This window comes from Podarcis muralis, chromosome 9 (assembly GCF_964188315.1).
Source record: "Podarcis muralis chromosome 9, rPodMur119.hap1.1, whole genome shotgun sequence".
In the NCBI taxonomy this organism is placed as follows: domain Eukaryota; kingdom Metazoa; phylum Chordata; class Lepidosauria; order Squamata; family Lacertidae; genus Podarcis; species Podarcis muralis.
The window spans coordinates 45,360,913-45,387,589 of NC_135663.1; the positions used below are offsets into that span (position 1 = coordinate 45,360,913).

The following is a 26,677-nucleotide window of genomic DNA, read 5'->3' on the forward strand; positions in this document are numbered from 1 at the left end:
CTCTTAGACTATTGTTTAATGAGCATTTAGCTGCATTTGTTTGTGGAGAGGTTAGATGACATCTGCTATTTAATGAGCATTCACTCTGATCTGTCTTTGGGGAGATCGGACCATGTTGTATCATTATCCTGCAATTTCCAGTGCATTTTGCGGTCACTTTATCAGGAAAAGTCTGATCTTTTGGGAAAATGGGTTTGTTGCCCAAGATCTCCAAACCAGCTTTATTTAAGCAGCCTGAATTTTCTGGGATGATTGAATCCTACCTGAAAATCCTGACAGTCTGAGTTTGACACGTGGGCTTTCAGCTGATGCCTCTTTTTTACAACACACTGCCCCAGCTTTCCTATAACAAATAAAAGGCTCACAAGTATATAATTAACAGAGGGGGGGATTACAGATGGGTGAACAGTCTCTGCATTCCCTACAGTGCTATCAAAATGCATATGGACTGTTTAGGAACAATGCTTAGTGGGTTGTGTCCTAAATTTGAATTGGTAATTTGAATTCACTGTACAACAGTTGAACTCAGAGATCAGAGCAATGAGTGACTGTAGGAAGGGACAATTGTGTTTGGCTTTGGGGATCTTTGAATGGTATCCTGGCCTTCTCTGTTAGCAGTTTTCAGGCAAAAGATGTGAAAGGTCCAACCACAAATGGCCAATAACGTGTGGGTTTATAGCAGTGATGGCTAAACTCGGCCCTCCAGCTGTTTTGAGACTATAATTCCCGTCATCCCTGACCACTGGTCCTGTTAGCTAGGGATGTTGGGAGTTGTAGTCCAAAAACAGCTGGAGGGCCAAGTTAGGCCATCACTGGTTTAAAGTAAGCTATGGGATCAGCACCCTGCCTTCAAGGGTGTACATGTCATACCTCTACTAGAAATAGCATTGAGATCAGCCCCTTCCACACTCACGTGTTTGGATTATTTAGCAAGTACCCCATCTCTGTGGATTCACTCATGCATAAATAGCTCCCATGCAGCTAGGGTAGTTCTTAGAAGGCTCCTTTGCAAGTGGAAAATTAAAGTGAGTAAGTCAGCTATGTTCCATCTTCTAAAGAGATGAAGAACATCTACTGGCCTGTTGTTGTTGTTGTTGTTGTTGTTGTTGTTGTTGCTGCTGCTGTGTGTGTGTGTGTGTGTGTGTGTTAAAAGCACAGTTATAAACTGAGCACAATCCCCAACCACCTAAGCACTTCAAGTTTGTGTTCTTAGGATTTTGGGAGGAGGAAAATAAGAATCTGCACAACTCTCCTAGTGAAGTCACTTTGAGTCTGACCAGATTGTATCCCCCGCCCCCCAATCTAAGATGCAATTCAGTTGCTGCCAAAGGACAGTCAGCAAATGCAAAAAGCTTTCCCAATGCCACTACATGCCATGTGCTTCTCCTGCTCAGAAACACCAACAGGAAACGCAGGGAAATATGTATAGGATATTTTATTGGTTCAAAAGAGGAAGAGAGAAAAGTTATTTCTTTTTTTATAGCTAAGGAAGCACACAAGCCACCTGTATTTGTAGAGAAGCTACAAAACACAGGTGTAGCTGAGGGGTATCCTGTGCGACTGGAATGCCGGGTTTCAGGTGTGCCGCACCCTCAGATCTTCTGGAAGAAAGAAAACGAGTCGCTCACATACAATACTGACAGAGTGAGGTTAGTCTTGTTTATTCTGAGTCTCTGCTTAACGTTGAAATTTTCATGTATTGTTTTGGTCAGAAGTTGCATTTGCTTTTATTTCTCGGGTAGGTTTTGGATCTGTGGATGGTCCATAATGGTGCTAGGTTTGTTGGGGTGGAGGGAGGGGCTGGTGGTCTCCTGACAGTTTACAAGATGAAATTGAATTATAAGCTTTCTTTTTGTTCTTATTGATAACATGTGTTGGCAGGACTGTACCTACCAGATGCTTCCTTAAGGAATAATCAGCATATCGTTATCTACATTGGGTCTTACAGCTATATAATTTTTTAAAACCCTGAAAATAAATGAATTACAAATATATTTTCTTGGCAATGGTTTACAAAGAACTGCTATTTCTGAATTCTTAAAAGCTACCTGTAATAAATATTGAACACAGTGGGTGGCAAACCTCCAGTCCTCACCTTGATGTCTGGAACCTGCTTCCAATGTAACAGACTTGCAGAATATTTTAGGTTTACATGGTGGGGCAGGAGTTGGAGATGTGTAGAAGCAGTGAGGCGGTACAGCACAATAATAAATAAAGTACAGTGGGAGGAAAAGATGACAAATGGTTTCTTGCACTGATGCTAGTTTTATCAAGTGCCGGGAACCTGAGCCCTCCAGAAGTTGCTGGACTCATTTCCCATCAATCCCAGCCAGCATGGCCAATGGTGAGAGGGATGATGGGACTTGTAGTCCAACATCTGGAGGGCTGCAGTTTCCCCATCCCACCAATAATAAGAATAATAATTTTATTACTTGTACCCCGCCCATCTGGCTAAGTTTCCCCAGCCAAATGTCCCACCCGGGTTATATATTTTCATTTCCCAATGGGAGGGAGCAACATTGCCAAAAGTGATAGGTGGGCCTAGGTATACCCTGAAAAAGTGGTGGATGGGTTCGGTTTACGCTTATCCTGAAATTAATCCCTGGCATTGGTCCGCTCAAGGAATTGAAAACCAGCCTCTTCAATTCAAAATCTGAATGAAGAAACTATCATTTAAAATAATAAATGTATGTAACCATGCCACTATTTTTATTTACTTCTCTTTCAGCATGCACCAGGATAACCATGGCTATATCTGCCTGCTAGTTCAGGGAGCTACAAAAGAAGATGCTGGTTGGTACACTGTGTCAGCAAAGAATGAGGCTGGGATTGTGTCCTGCACAGCAAGGCTGGATGTCTATAGTAAGTTTAGCTGCTCCCTGTAGAACAGCAATACACTGTCATAGATGGGGACCTGTGGCCCTCCAGATGTTGCTGGACTTCCATCAGCCCCAGCCAGCTTGGGCAGTCCAACATCTGGAGGGCCACAAGTTCCTCATCCTTGCTCTATTGAAATCCACAAACCATGATTATTGTATTTTAATTAGGTCTATACAATGTAAGAGCTCTCTAGTTTTGCAGCCCATGTGGGAAATACCAAACAAATGTTCCTAACAGCCTATTCCACACGTACAGTGGTACCCCGCAAGACGAACGCCTTGCAAGACGGAAAACCCGCTAGACGAAAGGGTTTTCCGTTTTGGAGGCGCTTCGCAAAACGAATTTCCCTATGGGCTTGCTTCGCAAGACGACAGCCCATAGGGAAATCTCCGGGACAGCGGGGAAGCGCAGCGCGTCTTCCCCACTGTCCTCGGACCTCCTCCGAAGCCTGGCGGCGGGGCGGGGACACCTCCTCCCGCCGCCGCCGGGCTTCGGAAGGCTCCCCTCCGCCCGCCTTGAGATCAGGTCCGGGGACAGCAGGAAGACGCGCTGCGTCTCCCAGCTGTCCCAGGAGCTTGCGGGGCAGGCAGCGGGGAGAAGCGCTCTTCTCCCCACCGCCGGCCTTCAGATCAGGTCCGGGGACAGCAGGAAGACGCGCTGCGTCTCCCAGCTGTCCCCGGAGCTTGCGGGGCAGGCAGCGGGGAGAAGCGCTTTTCTCCCCGCTGCCGGCCTTCAGATCAGGTCCGGGGACAGCAGGAAGACGCGCTGCGTCTCCCCACTGTCCCCGGAGCTTGCGGGGCTGGCGGCGGGGTCTCCCCGCCGTCAGTCTCCAAACCACTTCGGGAGACAGCGGGATGGCGGCGTTCCACTTCCCTCTGTCCCCCTACCTTGTGGTGCTGGCGCTGGGGCTCTCCTGAAGCCTGGAGAGCGAGAGGGGTTGGTGCCGAAGCCGAGCGGCGGGGCGGGAACACCTTCTGAAGGCGGGCGGGGGGCGAAAGTCTTTGCCCCCCCCCCGCCTGCCTTCAAAAGCCGTCCGGGACAGCGGAGAAACGCGCTGCCTTTCTCTGCTCTCCCGGGAAGGCAGGCAGGGGGGAGCAAAGACTTTCGCCTCCGCCCACCTTCAGAAGAGGTCCAGGACCTCTTCTGAAGGCTGGCGGGGGGCAAAAGTCTTTGTCCCCCCGCCTGCCTTCCCAGGGGCTTTTAAATCGCCCCGAACAGCGGAGAAGTCCTCCGCTGTCCCGGGGCGATCTTAAAATGCCGCCCGCCAGCATTTTAAGATCGCCCCGGACAGCGGAGAAGCCCTCCGCTGTCCCGGGGTTTTTTAAAATGCTGGGGGTGGGAAGAAAAGCCCTTGTCCCCCCCCCCCCAGCCTTCAGAAGAGGTCGGGGGACAGACTGTCCCCGGACCTGGTCTGAAGTCGGTTTCCATAGGAACGCATTAATTGATTTTCAATGCATTCCTATGGGAAACCGTGCATCGCAAGACGAAAAACTCGCAAGACGAAGAGACTTGCGGAACGAATTAATTTTGTCTTGCGAGGCACCACTGTATATTAAAATTTGCAGGTGGGGTTGGAAGAATGCTCTGTATTGCTTCCACTTTCCCTAGGTTCAGAGGTGTGCATGTTTTTCCAGTCCCCAGCATATCTGTGGATTTGTACCGTATTTTTCGCCCTATAAGACGCACTTTTCCCCCTCCAAAAATGAAGGGGAAATGTGTGTGCGTCTTACGGGGCGAATGCAGGCTTTCGCTGAAAGGTGAGAGGCGCACCGACACCTCTCGCTCTCCAGGCTCCAGGAAGCTATCCGCAAGTCTTGCACGCCCGGGGGAACTCACCCCGGGCGCGCAAGGCTTGCGGGCGGCAGCCTGCAGCGCGGAGCACGGGGAGCCCTTCGGAGGACGCCCCGCGCTTCACGCAGCTGTCCGCAAGCCTTGCGCGCCTCGGGGAACTACCCCGGGCGCGCAAGGCTTGCGGGCGGCAGCCTGCAGCGCGGAGCACGGGGAGCCCTTCGGAGGACGCCCCGCGCTTCACGCAGCTGTCCGCAAGCCTTGCACGCCTGGGGGAACTACCCCGGGCGCGCAAGGCTTGCGGGCAGTAGCCTGCAGCGGGGAGCACGGGGCGCCCTCCGTAGGAGGCTGCGGAGGGTGGCGCGGAGCTGCCCGCGCTCCAGGGCTTCTTGCAGCTCCGCGCCACCCCCCGGATCCCGGCGCGAAGCCGCGCGGGGCTCCAGAGGGTGGCGCGGAGCTGCCTGGGCTCCAGGGCTTCTTGCAGCTCCGCGCCACCCCCCGGATCCCGGCGCGAAGCCGTGGAGGGTGGCACGGAGCTGCCTGGGCTCCAGGGCTTCCTGCAGCTCTGCGCCACCCTCCCGATCCCGGCGCGAAGCCGCGTGGGGCTCCGGAGGGTAGCGCAGAGCTGCCTGCATTCCGAAGCCTGGTGTGCGCTGAAGAGCGCCCCGGGCTTCGCGCACCTCTCCGGAAGCCTGGGGAGACCAGTGCGGCTCCCTAGGCTTGCGGATATCAGGCTGTTCTGGGGTCGGGGGAAGCTCTGGCTTCCGCCGCGCCTGCCCCGTGCCTGGGGAGGGGAAAAATTGTTTTTTCTTTATTCCCCCCCCCCCCCCAAAAATTAGGTGCGTCCTATGGGGCGGTGCGTCCTATGGGGCGAAAAATACGGTAATTATAAAATTATAAAAATACGGCAACCATCCAGACATGCTTCACTGACTACCTGTAGATAATCTGTAGACTATCTCATAGCTAAGTTATTAAAAAAAATCATGTTGTGAACCGAAGAACAAAGTAAGGTGTGAATGAGTGGCATATCAAACCAATGCACTCACTGTGCAATCAGAATTGGCTGTACGCAGTTGATAAAGCATCTAGTGTCTGAACTGCCTGGAGTGAATCCCATATCCTGTTGCCAAGTTCACCAAGATCTGTGCAACTGGAAGAAAGCAGAGGAAGGAAATTCATCAGAGAAAAGGTCCAGTGGTACAGAATGGAAGAGGGGAAAAGATGAGTTGCCAGAGATGAGTACCTTGTGTGCCATGTGGTTATCAGAAAATGGATGAAAGCATGCTCCTCTACATATTATTTCTCTAAAGTTTATAAGCTTCAGCTGGTGGAGCTACTAGCCATAGGAATCAGCCTTATACTAGGTGAAACCAGTGATCCATCTTGCTCAGTATTGTCTGCAGTAGCCTTCTCCAACCTAGTTGCCCTCTAGTGTTTTTGACTACAGCTCCCATCATCATTGGTCATGGTGGCTGGGTTTGATGGGAGTTGTAGTCTAAAACTATCCATCAGGCACCAGGTTGAGAAAGGCTGGTCTACACTGAGTGATTACAGGCTAATCCATCCAGGCTAAAATGTTCTCAAAGCACTAGTTTATGACTAAGGAGAAATACTGAGTCAAGGAGATTTCCTATACAGTGGTACCTCGGGTTACGTACTTAATTTGTTCCGGAGGTTTGTTCTTAACCTGAAGCACCACTTTAGCTAATGGGGCCTCCTGCTGCTGCCGCGCCACTGGAGCACGATTTCTGTTCTCATCCTGAAGCAAAGTTCTTAACCTGAAGCACTATTTCTGGGTTAGCAGAGTCTGTAACCTGAAGCGTATGTAAACCGAGGTACCACTGTAATATGTTGCTGGAGGAATTCCCTCTTAACCAGGGCTAACAAGCTCTTAAATTTTTCATTTGTGGTGCTTATGTTACAGCAGCAAACTGTTTCCTCCTTCCCTTTCTGCAGCTCAGTGGCAGCAACAGCCCCAGACCACCAAACCAAAGAAGGTGCGTCCCTCAGCTAGTCGATATGCAGCACTTTCTGACCAAGGACTAGACATCAAAGCTGCGTTTCAGCCAGAAGCAAACCCAGGACACCTGACACTACAATCTGGATTGGTAGAAAGTGATGATCTGTAAATCTTGGCTATCAGGCCTACCATTTCCTTTCAAAGTGAAAACACTGAAAGCCATTGTCTTGACCAATGATAATTTATGCCACTTTATGTGAAAGGCAAACACCATTGTGTGCAAAAGATAAAGAACACCTTAATCATGTATTTCTTGCTCGTTGTTACAATTTAAAATAGTGATTATTCAATGGAAATGTACAGCCCCTACACATGAACATCACCTTCACCATAACTGTTTCATTACTATGGGGGTAGCACTGTTTTTAAATAATCCTATTCACAAATGCCAAATGCTGAAGTGAATGAGATTTTTCAGAAGCAAGCACACTGCAGAACTTATCACCAAGTGCCTTTTGCAAGTTGTAGGTGCTATAACTCATAATGAATAATGCTAGTTATTTTTTAAAGCTACAACACAGCAGCAAGTGTATCAGCAACACATTCTGATTAACAGCAGTAAAAAATGTGCAATATACTGATGGAAGAGACATCTAAATGAAATTAGTATCTCTGTAAATGGTTTTCTATTCTCAAGGGAAAGGAAGCTGCTTGCTTAAAGAAACTTAGGATAGGCAAGCAAGCTTCACACCTGAAAGCTTTGTTTTCTGGCAAGAAGTGGCTGACTTCAAACTGTACTGCCAGACTAAGTCATAAGATAACTTAAAATCTGGACATTATGGGATGGGATTATTTTACAGTATTAAAATTTGCAGGTGGGACAGGACAGGACGGGGGCAGTAGGACAGACGTTTCTCGGAATGAAAGCGTCTTGAGAAAACATTGCACTTCATCTCTTTGAAATTCCATGGTTACCCAAATGCTTTAAATCATCATCATCATACTGGAGATTTGCTTGACCAGAACACCCTGACAAAAGTGATGAGTATAGAGTACGTGGGGAAAGGAGTGAGTCTGCAAGAGTTTGAATGATAAGCACACCACAGAGAATAGATTAGTAAATAGGAGGGAATGCAGAATGATGATAAAGAAAATGGTGTTATATTTTAAACACTGCATGCATGTGTACTAGATGTTACAATTTTGTGTTATTGCTTACTGCAGCAATGAATAATAGCCCTGCCTAAGACTGAGACTTCGTGAAGAAAGTAAAAAAGGTCAAACTTCCAGAATGTAGACTAGTTCTGCATCTAACTGGACTTCACTTAGGCATTAAGCCATTTAACATTCAAAATCAATTTAAGAGTTCAATTGAGTCTGGCAGGAAAAAAAGATGTGGTTTTGATGGTACAAGAGTACTTTGCTACAAAAGGAAAACACTGTATTCCTTATCAAAGCACATTTATAGTACTTTATTTATAATAAAAATGTTGACTCTTATCTCAACTCAGTTATTCAAGTGCAGTACTTTTTAAGAGAAGTTTTGTATTATGTACCACACCATATATTTTGCATTACTGCTATACATGTATTGCTTTGCACCCATGTTAAGTACACAAACCAGGTTTTTTTTAGCGGCTAATAAACTTTTAGCACGGAAAATAGTTATTTTTCTATGCAAACTGCTGCAAGTGGTTACAGCTTGTTATAAGCATTTCTTACATATCTGTACTGTCATACACAATCTGTCATATAAAACTGTCCTATCATTCATTTACCAAACTTTTCTCAAATGTGACTCGCTAATCTATATTTGTTTAGCTTCACTAGTAGCATTTTGCTTCTTTTTATTTGTATTTATAAAAAAAATGTACAATCATACTACTTTGGATTGTTGTGCTGATATCATGTGGGTTTAACATCAATAAATATTACACAAGTTAATTGTTTTTTTCTGGGTCATGGACTTAAGACATCAAAAATAAAACTGGGTACACTCCTACATGCTTATGGGAAGTAAAGCCCATTGAACTCCAGAGGCTTCTGATTTACATCCTTAGGATCCCACTTCATAGGTAGAGCCTAGTATTGTGTATTTTTAAAGCCAACCCCATTGAAATCAACTTCTCCTGCCATCTGGGCCACTTTCCCCATTGCCTGGATTATGGCAAGTAAGTCATATTGACAAATGGGAGCTCTTACCTGAAAGATGCGTTTGTGATCATCTGCCTCTAGCATGTAGAATGTTGGGAGGAAAGGGCCTTGCTTGGTTCCGGGGCCTACGAAAGGAGAGGAAACCCCAAACAATGCATGAGATCCAACAGGGCAGACACTATGTCACCGCTGACAAATACAGTGAAAAGCCCTTCAGTCTTCATTTCACCCACATGCAGAGCCTGCCTCAGGACCAGAGTGGGAGTCTTGTTAGAATAAAATTATAAATTCAAACAAAAAGGAAGCCAGTCCCTGGCCAGCTTAACCCTCTGAGGCCCACAGTATAGCCAGCAAAGATAGCTACACTTCTTCAAGCAGGTTTGACCACATCCTTAGGCTGCAATAATTGAAACTAATATAGTACAAATGAAACAAGCAGGGCTTTGGATGCCTCTATTGGACCTGCTCTAATCGCCCCCAATAGTGGCTTTGTGCAAGAGAAATGACTTCTACCAGCACAGGATGAGGCACTCCATTTCACCTCTCTCACAGCTCTCTGGCATGTTCCATGTTGCTCCAGAGACGTTTGGAGGGAGGCACAGGGTGCTGCACTGATTTGGATAGGAGGGATCAGCAAACTTTAGGGGCCCTGCCTTAAGGAAGTTCTTCCACCAGCACAGAACCACTACTGGATACAACTCACAGGCTGAAGTACTACAACTACAGCTCAAGTTTAGGATGAAGCAGCACAGATTAGACCCAATTCAAAGATTAGGTATCTTGACACATCAGCCTAAATGACATAAAGTAGCTGAATATTAAGAATTAAGAACAAGCTAGAATTTGTTCTCAAGTTCTAAATGAGCAAACCTCGCATATTTCTTCTACCATCAGTTTGCATCTCTAGAGAAGCAAGTTGTTTAGGAGAAAAGAGCATTCAAGTTTAAAATTAGTTGCTTAAAAGAACTGATAAAACTTTATACTGATTCACCCACAACAGCCCTGGGAGTAAGTAAAAAAATGAAATGCATCCTACCTGCTCCATGTAGGTGAAATGAGAGGAATCGTGCTTCCTTCAGGCTTGAATATGGTTTTGTAAGCAAAACTGAGATAGCTTTTGACAGCAGAGTAACTTCAGAGGGATTGGAATGTTTTCTCCTTACAATGATTTCTCCTTGTGGTTAATTTTATTACTGGTGTGTCATAAGAGCTAACCAATAATTTATAGGAACATTTTGCTTGTCAAACAGTAGAAGAAAACAGATGTATTCGCTCAATACATTCATGATCACAGCAGAGGTAACTCATGCCTCAAATATAAAATAACAGCCTTGCTTGCCTTTTTAAAAAGCTGTTGCTATAAAAACAAATACTTCTGCACACTATTAGATTGAGAGCATGATGGTTTAACAAATGCAGAAAAGCCTGTGTGGTACAAATAGAGGAAAACATGTGGGATGGCGAAGTAGAAGAAAACTGGAAAAAGAAATGGAAAAGGTAATGGCATTTCACACTCATCTCTGCCCTGCTGAGTCATGGAGAAAGTACTCCATAAATATATCTATCCCAAATTATTATACAGACGCCTATTTATCAACCTTTAAAATGTGCCGGGGTCCATCAATTCATCTGATGATGCAGTGACAATCTAGTAAATTTTCAGAGTGGAAGGAGGTATTTACTATTATAGCAGTAGGAGTAGCAGAGCGCAAACATTTCAAGCAAGATTTAGCATGAACAAATAACTCATTTTCCTGGAAACAATATTATTGTGACAGCTAAACAAATGCTCACAGAAGTATTTATTAGACATTTATTTTCAGCTGTCAGATATTGAAGGGCCTAGTCAGTCTGGCACAATTAAAGAGCATGTGAAGCACGACACTCAATGTGGGAAAGCTGCTTTCTAAATTTGATAAATTCCAAATACTGTTAAAGTTAGTAGGATCTCTAAGCGTTTTTTAATAATTATATCAATTTATAATTGTCATTCAGTATCAGCTTATTGACTACATTTAAATTCACTTATTTACTTCAGCAGATTTTATTTTCATTTTTGCACAACTACATCATGGCATCATGGCATGGCATAATGGAAAACAAAAGGCACCTTTAGTGTTTGTGGCCCATGTCTAAACACAATGATGTTCTATGGCCTGTAGCTGTCCTGCCACAACCACTGGAAGGCCAAACCATCCTGAGTTTTTAGAAGATACTGCCAACATAGGTGAAGCCTTTTCTCCACAACCAAGGTACTCTTGGATTCAACGATATATAAGCAAGAGAGATTCTGGTGACATTTCCAGAACTAAAGTTGTTTACTATGGCACAATTTTTCATGGACTAGAGTCTACTACTTCATAACATACATGAAATGTAATCCTCAGATTCAGATAAATAGACATGACTGTAAGGAGGACAGAAGAACTAAGTTTTGGAGTCAGTGGGAAATAACATGCAGGAAGTGTAGATAGCAATAATTCAGGTATTATTTGACATATTCAATTGTTATTCAATTTCCAATAATTCAATAAATGGTTTTAAACTTTTTAATATTGTGTTTTAATATTGCAACTTGCCCTGGGTGAAGAGCAAGTAATCAATAATAGTAGTAATAGCAGCTTGGCAATGCCAGGTTAACTTCTGAAGTGAGAAAGAAAAAGGTGGTCTCTATTCAGATCCAAATGAACAGTTTACCTTCTTGATTAATTCTCATTCTGCTACAGCCCCCCTCTGAAATTTCTGGTTTACTTATGGCTTCCTTAAGATCAGTGAAAGTGTAACCTAGTTCTCTATTTGTTTCTGAATATTGCCATCTTTTGTTAGATACAATTACCTTGCATTGAACTGTTTGTAAAATACAAATGATTATTGCTGTCGAGAGTGAAAGAGGAGAGCGCAAAATATGATTTGAAGCTCAACATCAAAAAAACGAAGATCATGGCCACTGGTACCATCACCTCCTGGCAAATAGAAGGAGAAGAAATGGAGGCAGTGAGAGATTTTACTTTCTTGGGCTCCATGATCACTGCAGATGGTGACAGCAGCCACAAAATTAAAATACGCCTGCTTCTTGGGAGAAAAGCAATGACAAACATAGACAGCATCTTAAAAAGCAGAGACATCACCTTGCCAACAAAGGTCCGTATAGTTAAAGCTATGGTTTTCCCAGGAATGATGTATGGAAGTGAGAGCTGGACCATAAAGAAGGCTGATCGCCGAAGAATTGATGCTTTTGAATTATAGTGCTGGAGGAGACTCTTGAGAGTCCCATGGAATGCAAGAAGATCAAACGCATCCATTCTTAAGGAAATCAGCCCTGGGTGCTCATTGGAAGGACAGATCCTGAAGCTGAGGCTCCAATACTTTGGCCACCTCATGAGAAGAGAAGACTCCCTGGAAAAGACCCTGATGTTGGGAAAGATGGAGGGCGCAAGGAGAAGGGGACGACAGAGGACGAGATGGTTGGACAGTGTTCTCGAAGCTACCAGCATGAGTTTGACCAGACTGCGGGAGGCAGTGGAAGACAGAAGCGCCTGGAGTGCTCTGGTCCATGGGGTCACGAAGAGTCGGACATGACTAAACAACAACAATTGCAATGTTTTGCCCACTCTGGCCATAATTAAGCAAAGAGATAAGCCAAACATAAATTTCATGAAATAACTGTTTATAGAGAGATAAGAAGCCATGCACACTCATTTTCAACTATGAAACTGAACAATATGTATAAATGGGAATTTATGTACACAAATAATATAAACCTGTTATTTAAAATTGGGATTTTAAGAATGTAGCAATTCTAACAAAATGAAAAAAGCATTAAATTAGCTCTGCACACAAGCCAAACTTAAATGGCTATAAATATATATGTAGTTCTTTGTACTATTACCTAACTAACCCTAATGAACTATTATTCCTTAAATTATACTGACCTCAAGAGGTGAAAAATAGATCTGTTTGTATGCTCACACTCCAGATGTCAGTGAATATGCCATTTTTCTAAACATGAAAGTAAACTTGCTTCCACCTTTGATTACTGAGCTGATCCTACAAGAAAATCAATTATATAGTACTTCCAGACTACATTTTAAGATATATAGAAGACCTGAATAGTTTTGTTTGCATTTTTATTCTATGCTTATATTTCTGCCAATTTTAATTACAGGCCTAAACTGACAGCTTGCTTTGGGGGGGGGGGGTAGCCCACAAACTATTTAAATTTGGCAGCTTGGATACGGAATAATCAGACTGCATATTTAACACAGATGAGGAATGGATTGGGAGATGCAAAATTAGTATTATTTGAGTACTTTAAAACAGAAAACATTTTAAACTATTGGTTAGTAAGCTAAAATGAACAAATGCAGTTTAAATGACTCTGAAAACCTACCATATTTTTTGCTCTATAAGACTCACTTTTTCCCTCCTTAAAAGCAAGGGGAAATGTGTGTGCGTCTTATGGAGTGAATGCAGGCTGCACAGCTATCCCAGAAGCCAGAACAGCAAGAGGGATTGCTGCTTTGACTGCGCAGCAATCCCTCTTGTTGTTCTAGCTTCTGAGATTCAGAATATTTTATTTCTTGTTTTCCTCCTCCAAAAACTAGGTGTGTCTTATGGTCTGGTGCGTCTTATAGAGTGAAAAATACGGTAATTTGGGAGAAACCAAAGTAATTTATAGTATTTTCAAGGACCGGACTGGACCCAGCAGTCTTCATCAGAGACCCTTCTGTGTGTTCCTGAGGGAGATGTGGAAGGTGGCCACACAGGAATGGGCCTTTTCAGTGATTTCACCCAGTCTGTGCAATGCTCTCCCAAGGGGTAGTTGTCTGGCACCATCTTTTCAGGCTAAGACCTTGCTGTTTACCCTGGTTACTTAATGCTGCTTTCTATAGTGGTCCTCATCTTTTAGTGGAGCAGTTAGGACTTTGTCCTTATTAATATGTTGCTGAATGAGCATTTTATACATTTTGTATTGTCATTTCCCTGCCCCCCATTTTTCTGGTTTCATACTGTTTTAATGTGCTCTATTTTCTTCTGTCAAATCATTTTGAGACTTTTATTGTATAAAGCAACTGATAACAACAAGCCAAATCAGTTATTCCAGGAATGAGAAGTAATGACTAGAGAATCTACTTCTGATGACATTTAGAAATATATCTGGTTAAATATCAACAAATGCAACTATCCAAATTCTTTTGGAATAGAGAAGTTTAGAGAAGAGATAGCCAACATGGCGCTTTCCAGTTGTTGAACTCCTACTTGCAACAACCTTTGTTGGCACAGATACATTAAATTTTGGGATTTTACAATATTAAGCATGATTTCTTGGATTCTATGCAAGGGGGAAAGGTTTTAATGGATTTGAACAATAAGAAGGGGAAACAGCCCTTAATATTATCCCTTCCTGGTTTGCAGGCATTATAACTAAATAATTTAACACAGAGATAAGTATTTTTCCTATTAAAAGTTCTCCTCATTGAGTTTTTCCATGTGTCTGAGTTCTGATGAGTACATATATATATATATATATATATAATATACTAATTTTTTTAATATTACAAATATTTTTATGTCATAAGAAAGTTTCTTATGATTTTGCATATTGTAACTTTTGTAAAATAAATCTGAAAAGCTGTTTTGTAAAAAAACAACAACTGGCAACTTAGTCACCACTAATAAGATTTCACATTTTTAAGCTAGATAATTGTGCAAATAAAAAATAGTAGGAAAATTCATGTACTTTCATGAATCTGGGATGCAGGACCACCTAAATTCTGGATCAAATTAGCATTAGAATTTAATTAAGGTTTGGGGTGTCAAAGCTGCTTTCCTAGGACATGATAGCTAGACTCAAGTGTGCATTTAAGGTGTATGCCAGACCTTTAATCCTTTAATTAAGCCAAGTGTAAAAGCTAATTATTACAGGTAATTTCCTTCTGAGGCGTTAGCCTAGGGATGAACCATTTAAACAACACAAAGGATGGAAAGGCTAATTACATTTGCATGTGTGGGTTTCCTCCCTCTCTCAACTGAGTTAGCTTAAAAGACAAGGCCAGTGTTTTAGGAGAGTTTAGAGTATAGAAGGGAAGTTAGGAGCTAGAAGGACATAAGCTAGAGGAGGAGGAGGCAAAACATGCCGGTTGCTATTCATTTGAGTGCAAGACTATGGAAGAAGCAACGACCTTTTGGGGTGCCAATACTGTGAGCCCCTCCATCTAGGCTGCAGGTTCTTCATGTGCAAATACACCATATATCATAAAGACACTAGTTTCCACTGTGCCTTATTGTCCCACAGGAAAAACAAACCCTGCATTAAAGCGCACCTGCAACCCCCAAGAATATCACAATGTTCGGAGTTAAGGGTGGAACGTAACAATATAGCATACAGTTGAACATTTCTGTTATCCAGATACTGTAGTAGACACAAAATATTTGTTTGTGATAAAGAGGTATATTGGTGCCAAAGAGCCATAAAGCATCCAGAATAAGAATATAGACTAGATAGCTTTTAATGTATGAAGTGACACATATCCCTTTCTCAAGTGATAGAAAAAACAAATATTTATGCTTCAAGTAGGAGACGGCTAGAAAATGTCACGTCTAAATAATAATTTTTCACTATTTCAAGTACTTTGAATGAATGAAAAAAACCTTTAAAAATTAGGGTTTTATTTAAGAAACCTAAAGTTATGAACTTCAGCATATTGTATTCTTTGTTAGCAACCACTTCATAGGAGAAACAAAATAAATATGCGTGAAGAAGTGTGCCCTATATAACCAAGCATTCAACATTCCTAAGCAGTTTATCATCAGTTTCCTTTGCCTCTCCAAGTAGAACACCAAAGTCTTCCAACATAAACTATGAAAAAGATCATACTTTACTTACAGAATGAACCAAAAATAGACCAACTTTTGGAAGGAGAGCTGCATTAAGCTTTCTATGCAGAAAGAACAAATCTGATGAAGCAAGGTCTATGTCACAATTAGTATATTTGGTAACATGTAGCACTGGTTTGTTTTTTAAAAAAACCAGATCATTTAATTTCAATATATACACAAAAAACAAAAATGGGACCCTGAATCATCTACCCCCCCAAAAAATATATATGGTGTCACACATAATTTGCTTATTTACCTGAGGCAAACAGACAAGTAAGCATATGATTTGAAGTTTGTCAGACTAATTACAAATTTATACTACTTTAATTTAAAATACTAACAAAAGAAGTATCACCTCAATCCACTTCTTGGGACTTTCAATTGCTGAATATGTTTTCCCACACTTATTGACTATGCTTTCATGGCTTTTAAAACAAAAGTTGCAAACCTCCATCAATAACTAGAACTTGGCCTGTTACATACGGAGACTCCAGAAGAAATGCAACAGCTTCGGCAACTTCTTGAGGCTCCCCAAATCGTCCAAGGGGAATAGTTTTCTTCAACTGCTCTTCTTTCAAGTGTGTTGTCATATCTGTGTGAATAAAGCCTAACATTTTGGGGGGGGGGGAGAGAAAATATGTTTATGAAATAAGACCTAGTCAAATCCTGATAAAACTCCTATCATCACAACTATATAGTTTCCTGAGCTCAAGAGTCATAAGTCTGTTCAAATGCAAAGCATAGTTGCACAACTAAAAACCATTTGAGGAAATAAATATTTATGTATTCAAACTTATCTGAAACTTCTTGAAACTGGAAATATCAGCCCAGAAACTGTGACAAATTTTACACATCCAAATTCTTATATATATAGCCCCATTCTAACCATGTTTGTTTCACATTAAGTCCCACTACTTATTTCAATGAGGTGTACCTCTAAAACTACATCCAACCAACTTAGCTATTGTTTAAAGCATGCTGGTACATGCCACTTAACTCCTCCCATACTCCTACTGCATTGCTAGGAGCTAAACCATGGTTTGGCTTAGCATTACATCAAAACCTTAGGCCTATGGTTGGTTTTCCCCAAACCATCCATGGGCGGTAACCTGACAGCAAGCCTTCATACAGCTTGTGGTTTGTTTGGAGGGAAGCAACCCCCAAGCCTGGGTTCAGCTGTAATGGTAAGTCAAACCCTGGTTTAGTTCTTGGCAACAGACCAGCAACAAGAGTGAGGGAGAAACAAAGTACCTGCAGTTTTAGCACTATGCACCTTTAAACTATATTTAACTGTGATTTAAAATGCTGTGCGAGCCAAGCCAGTTTAAACTTATTTAAACTAAAGAATACAGAGGGCCTGGTTCAGGTGCCACTTCTGTTCCCTATCTTATCACACATGGAGTTTGGATGGCTGCAGTAAGAATCTCAGCCTTGCATAGTCCACAGAATCTTTGGGAGTTCTCTTAATTCAAACCAGGGATTTACGTTACTGTGAAAAGCACATCCTGTGTTCAAATGACTGCGTGCTCGGCCACTATAGACATGAACTTATACATGTAATGATAGGCAGAAAACAAGTCAAAGATCTGTTTCCAACTTGCATTAAGTTAAGGTTTGGAGCGAAAGAGAAGGTAAGGTTCTATATTTAGGCTATTAAGAGCCCATGCTTTCCACTACAGTCTCTGTAAGCTGACAGAAACATTTCAGTTATGGAAAGGTGCATGCATTATAAAATAAGTACAAAGCAATTCCTACACAGATAGCCTTAGCAGGATAAAATCACAGAACATCAGAATTGAATAAAATGAAGAGAGACAGTGCATTTGAAATGCCTTGGGTTGAGGTTGGAGGTTAAATTCTCACATCTAGGGACTTTACTTAGTGTGCTGCTAGAGGCTTGCTGAGATGTCAAAAGGTGTTAATATTCAAAACGAAATCTTGTTGTGGTTAGTAGGGACACACTCAAACTGAGTTGTTCAAGGTAAACTACAGGAGTTAATGCAAGAACTCCACCTGCTGCACGTGTACATACATAAAAGTATTAAGGCTGTTTGTATTTTGCCAAGCAGATAATGATTCATCTGTGCAGTCGTGCAGTCACCACACAGTTATGTTTTAGGAATTTTTTAGAAATGTTTTTACTAAAGCAAAACAGTTTGAAAACTGTATCAGCATGAATCAGGAGAGGCTGTGCAGCCCCTGGGCTATTGCTTGGGATGAGGGAAAACAAGATGAGCTTGAAACCTGACAAGACGGAGGCACTATGAGTAAGTAGTTTCCATGTCCAAGGACCTGGTCAATAGCCTACCCTGGATGTGGTTACACTCCCCCTGGAAGAGCAGGTTTACAGTTTAGGGGTGCTTCTAGATCCAGCCCTGCAATTGGAGACTCGGGTAGCCTCAGTGGCTCGAAATGCCTTTTACCAACTCCACTTGGTTTGTCGGCTTCAGCCACTCCTGGACCAGAAAAGCCTGGCCAAAGTAGCTCATGCACTGGCTACTTCATGACTAGATTGCTGCAACGCACTCTATGAAGGGCTTCCCTGTTACCTGATCTGGAAACTTCAGTTAGTCCAGAACGCTACAACACAACTGCTGATTTGCTACTGGGCCAAGTTAAAGGTGTTAGTATATAAATCTCTTAACAGCTTGGCACCAGTTTACCTATGAGATTGTCATACCCCAAATATCCTCACTCAAGTGTTACTCAACTCAAAATTTTAGTGCAATAGCACCTACACTTTGGAACTCCCTGCCTATCGATATCATGCAGGCACCCTCACTGTACTCTTTTTGGCAGTTGCTAAAAACATTCTTATTTAGGCAAGCCTATCTAGATGTTTTTAAGGGACGCAGGTAGCACTGTGGGTTAAGCCACAGAGCCCAGGACTTGCCGATCAGAAGGTCGCGGTTCGAATCCCCGCAACGGGGTGAGCTCCCATTGCTCGGTCCCTGCTCCTGCCAAGCTAGCAGTTCGAAAGCACATCAAAGTGCAAGTAGATAAATAGGTACCACTCCAGCAGGAAGGTAAACGGTGTTTCCGTGCGCTGCTCTGGTTCGCCAGAAGCAGCTTAGTCATGCTAGCCACATGACCTGGAAGCTGTACGCTGGCTCCCTCGGCCAATAAAGCGAGATGAGCGCCGCAACCCCAGAGTCAGCCACGACTGGACCCAATGGTCAAGGGTCCCTTTACCTTTATCTAGATGTTTTACTATTATTTCTTCGCAGCTTTTCACTCACATGAGTCACAAAGCAGCTTACACACCATAAATAACAACATCACAACCACAACATAAACAGTATAAAATAATTAACAAATCAGCAGTAAAGCAACCACTGTCTATAGAACACTAATAACAAAGCAACTTTAAAAAATCGGCTAAGCAGCACAACCACAAGAGAAGTCATTTTATAAAACTCACAAGGCATTGCAGTAATCATAATCCACAAAACAATACTAGCAACATTAACAACTTAACCATCAAAAACAAACTAAGCACTGCTGGATTCACACACACACACACACACACACACACACACACACTCCATTCCTATGACTCACAGTCTTCCACCCAGTTCATGACAAGACACACACACATGATGCCTGTGGCAGCAGCACCATTCTGAAGGCCCCTAGGGATCCAAGGGCTGGAGGGTGGAGCAAGGCAGGTGGAAAACTCCTGTTGGAGTCCAACAACATCTGAAGGGTTGCTTTACCGTTGCTTTACCTGTTAAGTATGTAACTGATGCAATTAGCGGACTGATATCAATATTGTGCATTAAATTCAGTATATAAGGACCTAAAAGCATCTGATCTTACGTACTGATTCACAAGTGAGAGTTGGTGAACTAAAAACTAACCTGGAGCAACCATGTTGACTCGAATGTTCTTTCTTGCTATTTCTTTAGCAAGAGAGCGTGAAAATCCAACTAATCCTGCTTTGCTGGCACTGTATACGCTCTGACCAGAATTGCCCTTCAGCCCAACAATACTTCCTAAAATAAACCAAAGGGAAATACAGGCAAAGCCAAAGTTTAGAAACTAAAGTCAGAACTGAGTGTTTTTAATAGTAGCTGTATTGATATTTAACTTTTAATTAAATATTTTTAAAGCCTTATCTTTTTTGCCTAATGTACATGAAGGCCTTATGCTGAAAAGCAAGCATGCACTTAATGCATTACAGATACTGTTACAGCCCCAGCCATATGAAAATACAAGTGAGAACCCAAACCCTTGCAATAGGGCAAAGGGAGAAGGTCAGAAGTAGTAGCAGATAACAAGCTGGTTGATTTCTTCCCACACCTCAGCAAGCCCCACTGTCCCCTCAGACAGTGAGTGTACAGTACTCTCAGGTGTCAGAGAACTCACAAAAGTCTACAACTAGAACAAATATGATTAATATTACCTATTTAGGAAGTGGTTAAAGAGGAAAGATGGTGTCAGTTAACCCTGACATTTCCCTGTATTACCTCACACGGTTTTATATTTATTTGTTTCTTGTATGAAAAATAACATGAACCTGGCATCTATTCATTTAAAAAAACAAAAAACAAACCCTGAGTGGCTCAAATATTTCTCCTACTTTTAACTCGTCCTGCTACTCTGTGTTTTAAAACAATCTACATGCAGAAATTTTTCATTTCATCAACATTTTAAAAAATACAGTCACTTCCAGTATGTTTCCCAAGGCCTGTTGTGAAGCCGTTAGGCATTATCTATGGAGCTCTTTGGTTCTAGAAAAGAGGATAATTCTTTCAGACATAAATATAAATCACAGAATTTCTCCTAAAAATATTTGCTTATTTATTTAATGTTATTTGTAACCCACCTTTTACACTACTGCCAAAGATGCTTACAACAAAAAGCTAAGAATAAAATATAGCTATATCACAAACATACTAGATTATAGGAACTGGGTCAAGGGAGGACCAGGCATTCCACATCCCTGATCTAGGATGTCCAGTGGGCACCCAGGAATTCCAAATTGCATTTATGGGCACAACTCCAGAGAGGTCTGTTGTCTGGCAGGCAAGCAGGTAGAACAGATTTCCCCTCTTGTTTTCCCTAACTGCAGACACCACATCCCACTGCATCATAAGCAGCTTTTAATTTTTTTACAAAGTCATCCTATGAATATCTACTCAGAATTAAGCCTCATTGAGTTCAACAGGACATATTCCCAGGTTGTGTGTGTGTGTGTGTGTGTGTGTGTGTGTGTGTGTAGGACTGCAGCCTCAGAGAAGCTGGAAAACACTTTTTGAGAGAACAGTGGGAGTGAATATGCAGTTCTATAAAATGAGAAAAAGGCTTACTGTATGAGCATCTTACACAAGCAGAATACATTTGGCTTTTGTTACACTCTGATTGCACAATTCTTTTGGCTGAGGTGTAAAAGCAGCAGGCAAAAGGCACATTTGACTTCAACCCAATGACCCCCAAAGTGCTGTGGTTAATTTTGGTAAGAACTTCAACTGCATGTGTTTATATAGGAGAACTTGTAACATACCATACATTGATTCTTGAAAAGTTAGTATCAATTGAAAATAATCATATTTGCTTAGGCAGACACACCTACGTTAACAATAGCTCCACCTTGCTGCTGAATCATACCCTTCACAGCAGCTTTGCATGTCAACATTGTCCCCAAAAGATTGGTCTGAAGCTGGGATAACATATCATCAGCCTTGGTTCGCAACAACAAGCCATCCCTAATATTAAAAAAATGACAGTGGAGAATAGAAATACTATTGTTTAGACTCATGAAAGAAACAGGCCAATATAGTCAAGCATAATTAATTACAATGCACTGAAAAAATTAACAATTTCAGCCACTTTGCTAATAATAATAATATATTGTTTTAAACTAGAAAAACACTGAAGTGCAAAACTAAATGAGCTCATTATGAAGTTGAGTACCCTATGTTGTTTTATTAAAGACTAATAATCTCAATTGACAACCTTTGTCTTAGTAGGGATACTCCAGAATGTTTTATCTATGCACCTTTGCCCACTAGAAGTCACCCTATAATTGTAGTCAATTATAACAATCCCTAAAGGCTTACCCAGAATACTGATTATGCTATTGTTTAAACAAGATGAAGGTAGATAAAGAGCCCATCCAAAATCAGCTTTTGATCCGTATAAAGGCTGCAGCAAATGAAACAGTCCTTTTAGGATAATGATATTTTAATTCAACTACCTTAAATCAAAGAATATCAAATCAATCTAATGAAATTTGTTCCGCATACTTTTAGATACAAATTAAATATTTGATTTTAAACTCTAAAACAAAATAAACCACACTATTTTATACCTGTATATTTATTTGTGTTAGATATTTTCAAAAGTGTACCTTTGATAGAAGCTTAAATTGGAAACTAACCTGTTGATACCTGCAGCATTAACCAGATAGTTTATCTGACCTAAACTTGTCTCCATTTCTTTAAACACATTTTGGATGTCTTCTTCTTTGGAAACATCGCATCTAAATGCTAGATGACCTGCTGTGTTGGCACAAAGTCCGCAATAAGATACAAACTTTCTCAAAACATTCAGAGACTGCAAGTATCATAAATACAGACAGAGAGCTGTTAGCTAGCATGTGGATCCTAGAAAATTATATACCAATTATATGATTGGAAACGAAGTCTGATACTGACAAGAGTACACATTTTTACATTACAAAGAACCAACAATTCCCCATGTCACTCATCTACTATTAACCAGACCCTTATCTTATACTATACAGTGGTACCTCGGGTTAAGTACTTAATTCGTTCCAGAGGTCCGTTCTTAACCTGAAACTGTTCTTAACCTGAAGCACCACTTTAGCTAATGGGGTTTCCTGCTGCTGCCATGCCGCCGGAGCACGATTTCTGTTTTCATCCTGAAGCAAAGTTCTTAACCCGAGGTACTATTTCTGGGTTAGTGGAGTCTGTAACCTGAAGTGTACGTAACCTGAAGTGTATGTAACCCGAGGTACCACTGTATTATGTAGGGGTTGTACTATCAGATCTGCAAGATTCAAATTCAGTGTAAAATAATCATGCTACTTTATTTAACACACATGTATTACTTTAATAGTTCAACATATTTTGCAAAAACACTAAGGTAGACATACCTCCCAAGTTCTTTGCAGTAGTTTGAGCTCTATCCAGATTTCTGGCAATAATGGCCAGGCAATATCCTTTCTGTGCTAGCAGTTGTGCAACAGCATGGCCAATTCCCCGAGATCCTCCAAAAATGGCACAGACCCTTGACATCTTCAATGAACAGTTAACAAAATATTGATAGTACAGACGGACAAAATGTGTGTTGGCATTACATTTATTAATATATTTTAGCCAGTACTATCACAGGGGTGGCCAAATTTATACACCCTACAGATGGTGTGGCCTACAATTCCCACCATCTCCGACCACTGACCATTGAGTTGCAGTCTAACATCTGGAGGGCTGTACATTCCAAAGCCTGTTGGAGTCTGTATCTTCTGGAAGGCAAACTGGCTATTACTCTTGCACTATCAGCTGCCAGCGAAGTCACCCTTTTCTTCCAAGTATTAAAACAGGGACTGGTGAACACCCACAGAAATGTGACTTGACCCATTATTACCTTACCTAAGTCTGGCCCAACATACTGCTTCATTTGCACCCTGGCTTGCAATGTGTTGCCATCACACTTCATATTCTATTTTGATAGTGATAAATTAAAGTACCCTGTTTTCATACCTTATTAATATTTAAGAAGCGTTGGTGTGCATCTTTTCCCAATTTCAGATTTCTGGGTGTCCTGGAAATACTTCAATGATTCTGACACATCTGTCAGACAGACCTAAGGATCTTTATGTATATAGCAGATAGATGATAGATATTCTATCTATCTATCTATATATATATATACACACACACACACACGCACACGCACAGAGTGCACCTATGTACAAGCAACGTATTAAAGGAAGCATAAGAGGCTAGCAAGGCAGACAAGCTTTGCCACAGAAGCAAATCATTCCATTCATGCCCACCTGCCTGTGTCACTCAAAAACATTTTTGCTTACATAATTACAAAACTAGTGCCAGGTGTGTGGTTAACACTGCCCTGCACTCCTCTCATACTCTTAAAGTGCTTGAAGTTCAAATCAGCAAGCCACTTAAAGGAGACTACTTTATAACCATATTGACATAGCCTCCCTTAGTGCAAACATAGTGTAACCACAACCCATACACTAGTCCTGAAATGGATATGAAGTGCAATTGCTTTGAAGTGATAAATGCTGCCTGAGATGTGTGTGATACAGTCTATTTCTATGGCATTGTTGGATACTCTAAGCCTTTTGCATTTCTTTTGTGAAGTGCCTGTACAAATAGGAAATGGAAAATCAATGAGAATAAACACCCAACTATGCCTGTGTTTTGTGCTAGAGTAAAATCTGATTTTCAGCTGCGTAGTAACTTCTTTGTTCACTTAATTTTTCAGTTTCTAAACCAAACATATCAGTCACATGAAAAATTGTCTGGAGAAATAAAAAAGGGTTAGCATAAAGATCAGACAACACATATCAGTTTGAGGCTGGGAAGGTAGGTGCTAAATCAAAGTTATACAAATCCATGTGGCATGTCTACTAAATCACCGCTAGCTACATAAACTTTTGTATATTTTAAAATACTATTGTGATTTTTTAAAATTTTCTTGTTTTATCTTTGTGCTTTTTTATTACAATCAAGCAGTGTAAAGTTTTATGGACTACATAAATAAATTAACATTCTTTGGTGCCACTACAAAGAGCAGCATAATTGTAGAAAGGGCAGAGGGAGGTGTGTCTATCTAAACATATATACCTATCACTTTCACAAATATTCAGGTTCTAACCACTGTCAAAAAGTTATGAAGAAAATTTTAAATCAATGGCTTTATTTTTGCCAAGCAGGTAATATGAAAATAAATTAAACCATATTTAATGTATTTTAAGGGAGAAAAAGTAATAAAACAGTGAAAGTCTCCACTGAAGCAGGTGCCACGGTTAAAACCTACTTTAAAAGCATTGTTTTGCTGCTTATTGCAAAATGTGGAAACTGCCCTTTCCCTTCAACCCAGGTAAGCGTTAATAACAGCGTTTCTTTCCCAATGGCGAGGGGCAGAGGTTGTATGGGAGAGTTGCTGAGCCTACCGTCCTATGTACTTCTGTGGAATGAATCCCCATTAAACACAATGGGAATTTACTTCTGAGCAGACCTGTGAAAGACTGCACCTTTCCTTAGAGTTTAAGTTCTCGACTTTTCAATGGGGGCTCAGTCTTGAGTAAGAAGACCTTCTCCAGCAGCAAATAACCGCAATTTTGAGGAGGAAATGGAAGGCCCACTTAAGTCGATGGGAAATAAGAGCCACGAACCAAGTCTTTTCCCAACTCCTAAAACAACTTCACACAAGATGTGAAATGGACGCCCCAAAAGAAACTTCTCCTCACACCCCGTCACCAGAAAAACAGAGCAGGACAGTAAAGTTGCTACAGTTCCCCGCCTTCCTCTGGCAGCTGTGCATTGGACAGTAAATTGCAAGCTGCAGCTAACAGTCATTTATATCCACATTATATAAATTTAATAAATTTCAACAATAATAATTTATAGAAAAACGCTTCCCCATGGGCTTTCCCTGGAGGGGTGGAGTGGGGTAACCTTCTCCCCAAGCGTTAAGGAGCGTCCTCCCAACGGCCACGCAAAGCAGCGGCAACGACTTTCCTGCCTTGTCCCTTAGAAGCAAAAGTGCGGATCCGCCACACGACGACGCCCTCTGCACGCCTTTATAGCGAACAGAAGCGCATGCGCCTAAAGCAATTAAAAGGGCCGGAGCCGCCGCGGCTGCGTCGCCTGGAGCAACGGCCGCTTGGGAAAAAGTTAACGCCACAAGCGCGCCGCGAGGGGGCAGCAGCACCGAACAAAATCCAGCGGAATCCTGGAAGCGAGGGTTACCGAAAGCGGCAGCCGGGGAAAAACCCTGGCCTGCCCGACCGTGTGAAGTCATTTATTCGGTGTCTAAACTGGGCTATGCCGGGGACGAGAGCCTTCCCGCCTTTCCTTACCTTGTCGCAGAGCTCGGGCGGACGGAGGCCTACCCGTCAGGCGTCTGCACTTTTAAACGTGAACTACCGTTCCCAGCATGCACCACGCTTCATGATCCTTAGGGGTCCGAATACGTCGTGGAGGGGTAGCCTGGGGGTTGTAGTTCGTTCTCTCGCAGTGCGTGCTGGGATGTTGCTCAGGGCCGAACTCTGCAGACTCTGGTTAGGCTATCGGCAGCCGCCGTGTCTTTGGAAACGCGCGTTAGCCGCTAGGCGCTGCAGCCGCGGCTTGTCCTCCTTTCTTCGCCCCAGGAGGCATCATTTCCCATGTGCTCCTACTATCGCATATCTTGGGCCGCTAACGTGGCGCCCACTTCCCTTCCACTGCCCGAAAGCGGCGCATATTCTGTGTTGCAAAGTGCAATATGTAAATACATCTGCGTTGACTCTTTGGACAGAGGCGATTTCAGTTATGCAACTCCCCCACCCACCCCCCCAAAAAAACCAACCACCAAGGAAATAAGTAACTATACAACCTTTATAAGACATCTAATAGGGAAATTTGTTAATGTTTAATGTGTTCTCCTGTTTTTGTTTATGTTGGAAACCGTCCAGAGTGGCTGGGGCAACGCAGTCAGATGGACGGGATATAAATATCGTCATGGAACGGACGGTCCCTATTTTCATCAGATCCCCACTTAGACATGAAGCTGCTTTGGTCACCATTTTATGATTATAAATCAAATTAAAAAGTACTTAAACCTGCCTGAAGGACAGGACAGGGTGAAGAAGATCTAACCGAATCCTGTATCCTCTTTGGGATATTTCCATTTCCATTATCATTTGTTCTCCAAAAAACTGCCCGTCCTCCCACAAAGATGGCTAACAATATGCTTAAACTTAAGTCAACACGCAAAGGATTTCACACAAACAAGCCAACCACTGTAAACAGTCAAGTC

The 26,677-nt window shown here is 42.1% G+C and overlaps 2 protein-coding genes across 12 annotated transcripts in view; one reads left to right on the forward strand and one right to left on the reverse strand.

The window, feature by feature from the left end:
* PALLD (palladin, cytoskeletal associated protein) overlaps positions 1-8,575 on the forward strand; it is a 212,872-nt gene extending 204,297 nt beyond the window's left edge. For all 5 annotated transcript variants that reach the window (XM_028744022.2, XM_028744023.2, XM_028744024.2 and 2 more), the window contains 3 exons: positions 1,484-1,649; positions 2,729-2,862; positions 6,628-8,575. In XM_028744022.2, coding sequence (XP_028599855.2) covers positions 1,484-1,649; positions 2,729-2,862; positions 6,628-6,800 — 473 coding nt within the window. In that variant the 3' untranslated portion in view covers positions 6,801-8,575. The remainder of the gene's footprint in view (positions 1-1,483; positions 1,650-2,728; positions 2,863-6,627) is intronic.
* CBR4 (carbonyl reductase 4) lies at positions 1,421-26,115 on the reverse strand. Of its 7 annotated transcripts, none has more exons than XM_077934156.1 (9): positions 23,090-25,733; positions 22,785-22,926; positions 22,047-22,167; positions 21,236-21,372; positions 19,525-19,659; positions 12,718-16,271; positions 8,834-11,748; positions 5,718-5,821; positions 1,421-1,601 (listed from the first exon to the last, which is right to left on the reverse strand). In XM_077934156.1, exons 1-6 carry the CDS (start codon positions 23,345-23,347, stop codon positions 16,093-16,095), a joined length of 972 nt encoding a protein of 323 aa, XP_077790282.1. In that variant the 5' UTR covers positions 23,348-25,733; the 3' UTR covers positions 1,421-1,601; positions 5,718-5,821; positions 8,834-11,748; positions 12,718-16,092. The 7 variants fall into 7 exon arrangements, with proteins under 7 accessions (XP_077790282.1, XP_077790284.1, XP_077790283.1 ...); XM_077934158.1 differs by having other exon boundaries at positions 8,834-10,261; positions 11,622-16,271; XM_077934157.1 differs by having other exon boundaries at positions 8,834-8,910; positions 9,822-16,271.
* Positions 26,116-26,677: the final 562 nt, after the last annotated feature.

Bases quoted from the DNA above. Each gene is read 5' to 3' on its own strand.
- CBR4 (XM_077934156.1), bottom strand. From the start codon at position 23,347: ATGAAGTGTGATGGCAACACATTGCAAGCCAGGGTGCAAATGAAGCAG. The intron at 21,373-22,046 runs GTTAGTTTCCAA...TTTTAATATTAG, and splicing joins AATGCTGCAGGTATCAACAG to GGATGGCTTGTTGTTGCGAA. The intron at 16,272-19,524 runs GTTAGTTTTTAG...CCAAAATGTTAG, and splicing joins AGTCAACATGGTTGCTCCAG to GCTTTATTCACACAGATATG.